Below are 9,654 nucleotides of genomic sequence, written 5' to 3'. Positions count from 1 at the left end.
GCACGCTGACAAGCATCAAAGAGAACATTTCTAACCACATCATGTCGGTACTTAAAACCAATGAGCTCTCTACAATGAACCACATGATCCCCAAAAGTGTCCAAGCATGCCTTGCGGCAAACTGGGTAGATCTCGTCAAGAAATAGAGAAATCATGAGGCGGTAACGAATGATAGTTCGGTACTCCACATGAGACATATGTTGGCCGATGCCATCAATAGAGATAGTTAGGAGAAAATCATGAGCATGAGATGCCCAAAGACACTCAAAAACTACTTTCTGTATAACAATCATGTCGAAGTCGACTTCCATATTTCCCGGAATCATATCGCGGAGACGAGTCAAAGCATATAGATAATCAGAAGTAATATCATATATACCACTCTCATGTAAGATGTAGTTTTATAATGTCTAAGATTGAACCCTCAAGGCTACAAATACCTAGCCCATACCACATATTGATTGTGTTGTATTACATTTTTTCTATAAATTTAATAGTTTATTTATTATGACTTATAATATTCTTTTTTGCATATATTGTTTATCAACAAATCGTTTGAAAAATTATCGTCGATAATACGGATAGTTATTAGAAAAAATCACCAGAAATATAATTTATTAATTTATAAGCTTGATAAAATTTAGTAGTTTACTCAGTGAAAAAAAGCTTTGATCAAAATAGTCAGTAAAAACTTTAAACAAGAAGGCCCGTCGACTGAGATCTCCTCCGCCGTACTCCGGTCGTCTCCTGTTTTCCGGTCATCCAGCAGACATTCTCAATTTCTTTTTATCACAAATTACTCAGAATTAAAGTATAACAAATCGAGCAATTGAGCCCTAAATCAAATCAACATTCTCAATTTACTCCCCTGTTGTCATGAGTTCTTCGGCAGTAAGCGCCTGTTTGCTGAGAATTTTGATTCGTGTTCATTCTTTTTTGTCCGATATCATATCTAGATCTATATAAATGTATCCATGTTCAAGTTTCTTCCAAAGAATTGAAAATACAACTGTAATTTCTTGATTGATTTTTGATAATGGTAATTGGAACAGGGTCCGAACGTGTTTGCAGGCTTTACAAAGCTTTGTAAAGGCCTAGTGTTTGTTCTTGTTTGTGTACACGTTTCTGTTCAGATCTTCCCTACATCCCTTACCTATGTTGCACTCATTCCTGCCAGGTATCGATTAACTTCCTTCCACCATAACACACTGTTTCGTTTTGATGTTTTCGTAATTTTAAATTCATGTTCATAATTTGCATCACAGGACAATTCCTTTCGGTTGGAATCTCTTAACAGCTGGTTATATTGAACAAAGCATACACGGGGTACGAACCTTTTTAGGGTTTATGTTTGTAGTTTCCATACATTTGAAGGAGAAAAACGAATCAATTATTGACAATGTATACAGACTGATCCATTACATTCGTTTTCCAGATTCTTATTAGCACAATCGGTCTTCTTTTCATTGGAAAGCTCCTTGAACCCATCTGGGGTTCTAGAGAGTTCTTGATATTCATCTTCGTTGTCAATCTCTTGACTTCTCTGTGTCTATTCATCATGGCGATCTCCTTGTATTACATAACAATGGAGGAAAATTATCTGTAAGTTATAACAATGGAGGAAATTTATCTTATAATTGCATGAACAGATATCAACATCTAACAATTCTAATCTATTGTAGTTACATGCCTATTTCTGGATTTGGTGGGGCCCTTTCAGGTCTGTTAGTTGGTGTCAAACAGATAGTTCCTGACCAAGAATTCTCTCCATTGAGAATTAAAGCAAAGGTATGAAACATATGAAAGTATTCATATTACACACAAATAAATTTACTTCCATATTTGATTATGTTTTTGGATTATGCAGTGGTTGCCATCTTTGGTGTTATTTGTGTCCATTGTTATGAGCTTCATTACAGAAGAGCCAGCAGAAACATGTTTTCCAATCTTGATATTTGGCACGTATATTGGTTGGATCTACCTCAGATACTTTCAAAGAAAACAAGAAACCAAAATCAAGGGTGACCCTAGTGATGAATTTGCTTTTTCTACTTTCTTTCCTGAATTTTTAAGGTATTCTAATGAAGATCTACATTCTACAGTACCCTTCTTTTCAAGGTTATATTATTTTAAAGGGGCATTCATGTAATTTAACTTGTTGATTTGCAGACCTTTGATTGATCCCATTGCTTCAGCTTTTCATCACATGATGTGTGGAAGGTCTGAAAGTTCCATTGAGACAAGGGGGTATACAGTAGGTAGTGCTGCATTACCTGGTTCTGACTCCATTGAGGCATCTAGAAGAAGGTATTTTTATTAAAAAAGAAAAAAAAACACTTTCACATCTTAAACTCCTTTAAATTCCAATTCCCTCTTATTGCAATTCCAATTCCAGGGAAAGGGGTGCAAGAGCATTGGAAGAAAGATTGGCTTCTGACAGATTTGCAGCTAAAGGAAGGACAATAGAGCCCAAAAGAGATGGAAGTGAAAAGGTTTAAAGATAAAAAAATGGGAAATTTCTCAATATGCAAGTATATTAGGTCTTAGATCCTTATGATTCTTTTGTTTTTTTGGGTGGGACGAAAAGTTAAATATTTTCTCTCATTCGCATTAGTTTTAGTTGGAGTCAGTTGCATGTCAAACACAGTACAAACTGTTATGATATGATCTGCATGTCAAACACAGTACAAACTTTTATGATATGATCTGTCTTAGTTACGCAACAAAGTGGCTATGAGATGTCTTGTTAGTTATGTCATAAATGCAATTGGCAAAATAGATGTGAAGGTTTTATCACTTTAAACATTTTTTATACTATGGATCAAATTACCATTTTATATTCAAGAATCGGGTTGATTCTAGAAAAAGTAAAGAGATTACCATGACTAAGAAGGATAACAAAACTTAATTACACATCAAAATGTGAAATTACAAAGAAACAAAAGTCCATTGCTATTACAAAGAAAGAAAAAGAAAAGAAATGAAACGTACATTATTATTACAAAGATAACGTCCAGGTCCTAAAGTGTTTATACCTTGAGGTACAAAGATAACATCTACATACAAATAAAAGAAATTATGTCTTTAGGCAATAGATGCTAATGATATTAATCTTATTTTGTTAATTTAACTAAATCAAAATAAATCTATTACAATGATATCATCCTATTTTCTTCCATTTTTCCAAACGAACTACTAATGAAAAATTAAGAGCTAATGAAAAATAAATCAAAATAAATCTATTACAATGATATCATCCTATTTTCTTCCATTTTTCCAAACGAAGTACTAATGAAAAATTAAGAGCTAACCTGTTAATAGAGCTGACAATGGGTCGACCTGCGTTGGGTTCGGGTTCAACCCTTTTATTAATTGGGTTGAAGTTTTCAACCCAATCCAACCTGTTTATTTAAATGGGTTGATATTTCCAACCCAACCCAACCTTTTAGATAAATGAGTTGTCACCGGGTTGACATGTTTATGTAGATCCCGACCCAACCTACTACATAAATTGGTTAAACTTGGGTTAACCCATTTAAAATAAAAAAATTAACTAAAGATTATATCACTTAAATTAGTTCCAAACGTAAATCTTTTTACTGGGAACTTCAAGCGCTAATCGTTTACATAGCAAGAGAAAGAGGAAGAAGGCGTTACCTGCAGAAGATATCGGAGGCAAAGTAGTCGGAGTCGGAGGCACTGTGTCACAACAGTCGGAGGTGGAGACAATTGCGATGCTGGCCAGAGAGGAACATAGCCGCAACAGATCGGGATGGAGGATGTGTGTGTGTGTGTCTCAATGAGAAGAAAAGATGTAATGTATAAGAGGCTACCAAATAATGCCTAACTAAGATATTTTATAACAGTTTATACGATAATAGCTTCCTACTTTCATTCCTAGTGAAAAGTCTTTATCCCTTCGTTTTTTACCACTTGATGCACCTCCATGATCTTAGAATTATTCCATTTTAGAGGAAAGTTTTTGACCCGAGATGCCTAAGTCTCGACCATGTATAGTTTGAACCACCTCACTTCTACTCCCTATAAAACACAAAACACAAGAAATACATGTCAAATACAAAGGACCTAATTTTACAATGTTTATGCATGGACATATGTTTGTCCATGAACATATGTTCATCTAGCAACATTGATTACAAATTTGATCAGAGTGTCTTAAAAACGACAACCATTTAGTCTCTGTTCATCAATACAAACACACCACTTTAATCCATATTAATTAATCTAAGCCATTAGCAAAATGGGCTTTAAATAGACTAATATTTTAATTTGGTTATCAATACTACTATGAAAGTTCATAAATATATATGTTTAGTTTTGAAGAAATATGTATGTGCAACTATGACATGTAAGTATGTTCACTACTAAACATATACATATGTTCACTGATGAACGTTTACTTATGCTCCCCAAATCATCTGCAAATGATTTATGTTTTCCTGATCACAGTTGATTTTATGTCATTTTAGATTTTCCAACTTTGATTTGGCTAGTAATATTTCAATTCCTTTGTGAATTGGATATACTTCGATTCTACAAAGCTTTTACTCCATTCAACAAGAAACAGAGAATCTACAACATTAAAAACGAAGATCAAAAGAGAGTTATAAAATCAGCAAACTAAACAGCCACAAACAATCCAAGGAAATCATGTAGATACAGCGAAAAATTAACACGATAATTGCTTATAAAAAGTTATCATGTCCAACAATCTTCCCTAATAAATGAAAATAATTTTGTCACATGTCAATCTCTAATGAATTTTAACACTTATCATTTTGGGATATTTTTTAAATAAATAATATCGACATGTAAATTTATGGTTTTTTTTTAATTTTTAAAATTAAAAAGCCATATAATCTTATACTTATATATGTAAATTATCAAATATAATAAATTGCAATTAATATGTTTTTTCATTTTTTATTTCAAAAATTTTATTTTAAAAAATACTTATTATTTACATTTTAATATATATATATATATATATATATATATATATATATATATATATATATATATATATATATTTAGACAACCCGTATAATATACGTGTTTTATACCTAGTTAATGATAAACATAAACCAAACAGTTAAATAAAAAAACCGAAAAAGACAACTAAACAAGAAACAAACATGCACAAATCAAGAATTAAATAAAAACATCATCAACAACTCATAGTGTAACTTTTCCTATTGTCTTAAAATTAGGTGTGTTACCCTTAACTTTTTGTTCTCGGTTCACTACTGTTATGAATATGATAATATTGTTTATGGATAGATCGCATAGAATGATGAACAATTCAAGTTGTTTACTCACGTGACAACTACAGCTTTATGACCCCAATTGATCAGTAACAATAAGTGAACACTATTCCGTCCACTTGTAGTTGATATTGTGCTACAAATTCACACATTGACGTATGCAATTAACTAAACATTGAACTTTGCTAGAAGAAAAAAGTTAAAGTAAGTTTTTCATAAAGGGTAAATATTTAATCTATAATTACACATGTCACAAAATGCAAAATTACATTCAACCCTAAAACAGAGTAGAAACATAATAATAATAATGTTAAACTATATTCTTACTCATCTTCGTACTTCACCTTCTATAACAAGATTAACTGTCGAGCTTAATCACGAAAATACAAAAGATTGTTGAAATTTACTTTTCAATAAAGCTGGTGTCTTCTGTCATGCCACCATCTCCACCTGCAAAAAGTCACAACAACAAAGTTATTTCTTCGAAGTAAAGAAAATATGTAATCTTTGTAAGCACACATGTCTTATATCTACCCTTTTTATTTTTAATGTCTTTTCAAAAAAACAGATATACCCTCTTGTAAAATTGATCTTTCATCCTTTCAAACGACAAAAAAAAGTACATTCGATTTCAGTGGTGAGAAGCATACCAAAAGAAATCCCATCTGGGTCGGATCTTGGACATTTGGTTTTCACCATATGGGTAATCTGTCTCCGACCTCCTTGTATTCCTAAATGCACAACAACCGATGCAATATATACCGATCAAAAGTAATGTCATGATGACATTGAGAACTGAGAGCTTGCGCCAATCTCTCCTCACATTCTCTAAAACCCCAGCTTTGCATGAATCACACTCGTAGCATAATGTGCTCGGATCATTGCTCCATTTGTAGCAATCTAAGTCCTGTGTCATCATCGTCATCCCATAGTTGCATTCACTTGGTGGCTTGCAACAACCCGACTGCATAAGTATGCAATCAAACACAATTGATATAAATAATTATTAAATGTTTGTATATAGTTCTAAACTTATTTGATATTACTTGTCTGTTTGGACCGAGATTGAAGCCTAGTGGTTGAGCTGCAAAATTTTATACAGACTGTCTAGAGTTAAACCGTGGAACACACAAATATTGTTAGTATTCTATGATTGACTCTCAAGTGACGGGCGATGTGGTCTGCTTAGATGGTGCAGTTTGTCATTTCTTATATGTTTGTTTGTAAAGAAGGATGATAAATATTATGGCTTTCAATGATTACTTTTTTTAATATATTAATAACTTCAAATAGTTATTAGATTCGAAGTACAAATCTTGAAACATAATTTAAAGGTTATTCTAATTCTTTTGTAAGGAAAGTATCGATACTTCAATAACATTTTTTTTTTCAATTTAAAATTTATTGAACTTCAATAACATTTTTCTCTCAATTGTATAGTTTAGCAAATATATTCAGCCATATATTTGTATACTCAAAACTATATCAACAATATTATATTCCTTTCCATTTTTATTAAAATTATTTTACTTCAATTATGAGTATGTTAGATACCATTAACACAATCTATATATGTCAAAATACTCATCACATATATGTTTGTCTTAAATTAACTTGATCCATCATTAGGAGCACCTACCATGATGTCTCATCTTTGATCCTTAATGAGAATTTTCTTCATTCGAATATACATAGAAGGTAAGCTTAATTTCTTAAACTTAATGGGTCAAAGATTGAACACTGTAGTTATATAACAATAAATTAAAAGAAATCAAATAGAATGAGAGAGTACCTGAATAGGAGACATATCCTTAGTCAAATAATCAACAGGAGACCACATGACAATATCCCTACAAGTCTTTGACCCCAAAATACAACTTCTGATTGTCATCCAATACTTTGGATCCTCAACTCTTTTCCGAAGCCATGGCGAATAATCCTCCAAGTGATACTCGTTGTATGCCCTGCCGGAAACATTCATTCCACCGCCTGCTCCTGTCACGATGAACCCAAAGATGGTGAAGGCCAGCAACGCTGCGATCAGGAGCAGCATCACCACCAGGTAGACCCAAAGTGCCCAGGCCAGGTGAAAGCATGCACCTATGAAACCGGTCAAAGATACAATCAAGACTACAAATCCGATGACCAGAAGTGGTGTTTGGAGGAAGCTTTCGCAGGTGGCGCTGCTTCTTGCTAGCCATAAGGCGCCACCTATTATCGGTATTGAAGCTAAGAGTGTGAATAGGTTCAACAGACCTATTACAGTGTTACTAAACCTTGACATGTTTCAGTTTTCTTGATACGCTAATGCTTTTTATTGCCAACTCTTTGTCTCTCACCTCTTCTCTCTCTTATATATATATATATATATATATATATATATATATATATATATATATATATATATATATATATATATATATATATATATACTCTCTCTCTCTCTCTCTCTCTCTCACACACACACACACACACAAACACACACACCAATATGTAAATCCTTGGCTTTTGTATATATCTCTCCTCTCTCTCTAAAATGAGGGACAGTAAAGGTGGATTCTTTGTGATGTTGTAAAAGCAGTGATGAACTCAAAGTTTATCCATACTTTGGTTCATATTACTTTCCACATGCATGCACAAGGGATGGAGGAATTTCGAGAAATATAAGTTTGCAAATGACCAAATTGCACTTCTTAACTGACTTTGTTTTCATTTTTCTTATAGGCATAATAACAAATATGCTAATTATACATCAACTTTTTGATAAATTCATAAACCTAAAGCGTGTAAAAATATGATAGGGTGAACTTAAGCATGATAAATTTCTTTCTTTTAACGTTATAAAATTGTATAATCTTTATGTATACCATTTTTATACACTTAAAAATATGATCACTAGAAAATGTTAGTGTATCAAACATCGGTGCAACGGGTTCCCTTATGTTTTTATATATGTTGGAGTTTTCATCTCTTCATAAGTAATGGTTTTTTGGAGAGTTAATATGAAAAATATAAAATTGTATAAACTTTATGTATACCATTGTTAGACACTTAAAAATATGATCACCAGTAAATGTTAATGTATCAAATATCGGTGCAACGGGTTCCCCACTACTAGAATACAGGTCTTTAATGACATGCGAACCATGACATGCAATGATTTATGATACGCAAATATGTGTGTCCTAAAATAATGTCATCTCCCCCAAAATTTAAAAGATTTAGGACACGCATTTTTGTGTGCCCTAAAATTAGTGTCTAAAAAAACACGGATGGCATCTATAATAAAATGTGTATCCTGTCTAAGGATGTTGTTTTTATAAATTTTAATAGAACGCGCGTTCCATCTTTTAATAGCTAGGGGGAAATGAAATCCCCAAAAATTAAAAACTTTGCTTTGTGCTGAAAACCCTCGTCTCATTTATATGGCTGAAAACCCCAGTCTCACCAGAGTTCCAGAGCTATCTTCCCATTTTTTCAAGATTGTTGTAAACTGCAACATTCTTAAACCAGGGGATTCAATTAAATACCATAACCCAAACCCTTTATGGTAATTAAGAGCCAATTAGGGCAAAACGCAACCCTCATACCACTTTTGCTCTCAAGAAACCTTAGGTACGTACACTTTTCCTCTTCCTCTTCCTCTTCTTCTCCATACACTTTCTACTCCCTTCCTCGTCGGTGGTCGTCGTTGTTGCCTACTTCAACCAGCCCTGCCCTTTCTTTTTCCCCAGCCCAAGAGCATCTGTCGACAACTTCTCCGCTTCATCCGCTCAACATATCTTTGATTACTACCTCTATGATACCATCAATCGCTTCAGAACTATGAACAACATGTCTAAATCTCGTGTCTACGCGAATGTCAACATTGTTTTCCCTAAGGAATACTGGGATTACAAAGCATTTACTGTTCAGTGGGGGTAACTTAACTAAACCCTAGATTTTAATTTAATTTCTGTGATTTATCTCATGATATTAATTAATAGACAGAATAATTTGATTTATGTGTAGCTACTTGGCTTAATTTGATTCGAATTCGTTTCAAATTGTGACTAGGGTTGAGATTTGCTTACAATTACAACTCTATTTTGCATTTTTTGGTTAATGGTGTTTTTTAAATAAAATTCAAAAGTTTTAATGGTTAAATCATAAAAAGATGATGCTTCAAGTGGTTAATTCCAAACTGGGTCAAAATTTAACCCTAGATATTATTATGTGGCTTCTCTCGGGAGTTCCTCTACTAATAGTTCATATTAATAGAGAAAGTCAAGGAAATGATGCTTTACCCATTATGTGACCATTTAATTTGACTTTTTTTGGTAATAAATAACCAGAACTTGCTGGCATTACAGGAAGTCTTGTGGGATGA

The 9,654-nt window shown here is 33.0% G+C and overlaps 2 protein-coding genes across 2 annotated transcripts; one reads left to right on the top strand and one right to left on the bottom strand.

Moving 5' to 3' along the window:
• The first annotated feature begins 592 nt into the window (after nucleotides 1-592).
• LOC145068844 (rhomboid-like protein 19) lies at nucleotides 593-2,781 on the top strand. Its single transcript, XM_079015820.1, has 8 exons — nucleotides 593-891; nucleotides 1,053-1,177; nucleotides 1,266-1,326; nucleotides 1,436-1,602; nucleotides 1,683-1,788; nucleotides 1,868-2,073; nucleotides 2,170-2,307; nucleotides 2,396-2,781. Exons 1-8 carry the CDS (start codon nucleotides 877-879, stop codon nucleotides 2,496-2,498), a joined length of 921 nt encoding a protein of 306 aa, XP_078871946.1. The 5' UTR covers nucleotides 593-876; the 3' UTR covers nucleotides 2,499-2,781.
• Nucleotides 2,782-5,480: 2,699 nt separating this feature from the next.
• On the bottom strand, nucleotides 5,481-7,630 carry TET6 (tetraspanin6). Its single transcript, XM_079017119.1, has 3 exons — nucleotides 7,078-7,630; nucleotides 5,936-6,249; nucleotides 5,481-5,735 (listed from the first exon to the last, which is right to left on the bottom strand). Exons 1-3 carry the CDS (start codon nucleotides 7,567-7,569, stop codon nucleotides 5,696-5,698), a joined length of 846 nt encoding a protein of 281 aa, XP_078873245.1. The 5' UTR covers nucleotides 7,570-7,630; the 3' UTR covers nucleotides 5,481-5,695.
• Between the last annotated feature and the right edge of the window lie 2,024 nt (nucleotides 7,631-9,654).

This window comes from Lactuca serriola, chromosome 8 (assembly GCF_051521515.1).
Source record: "Lactuca serriola cultivar US96UC23 chromosome 8, Lser_US96UC23_V15, whole genome shotgun sequence".
NCBI classification, from domain to species: domain Eukaryota; kingdom Viridiplantae; phylum Streptophyta; class Magnoliopsida; order Asterales; family Asteraceae; genus Lactuca; species Lactuca serriola.
This window is presented reverse-complemented; position numbering and strand designations above follow the sequence as displayed.

Excerpts from the sequence above, each read along its gene's own strand:
- TET6 (XM_079017119.1), bottom strand. The coding sequence starts at position 7,569 with ATGTCAAGGTTTAGTAACACTGTAATAGGTCTGTTGAACCTATTCACA. Across the intron at positions 6,250-7,077 it reads AGGATATGTCTCCTATTCAG|TCGGGTTGTTGCAAGCCACC; the intron begins GTACTCTCTCAT and ends ATACTTATGCAG. Across the intron at positions 5,736-5,935 it reads CCCAGATGGGATTTCTTTTG|GTGGAGATGGTGGCATGACA; the intron begins GTATGCTTCTCA and ends GACTTTTTGCAG.
- LOC145068844 (XM_079015820.1), top strand. Across the intron at positions 1,327-1,435 it reads TTGAACAAAGCATACACGGG|ATTCTTATTAGCACAATCGG; the intron begins GTACGAACCTTT and ends TTCGTTTTCCAG. Across the intron at positions 1,789-1,867 it reads CATTGAGAATTAAAGCAAAG|TGGTTGCCATCTTTGGTGTT; the intron begins GTATGAAACATA and ends TGGATTATGCAG.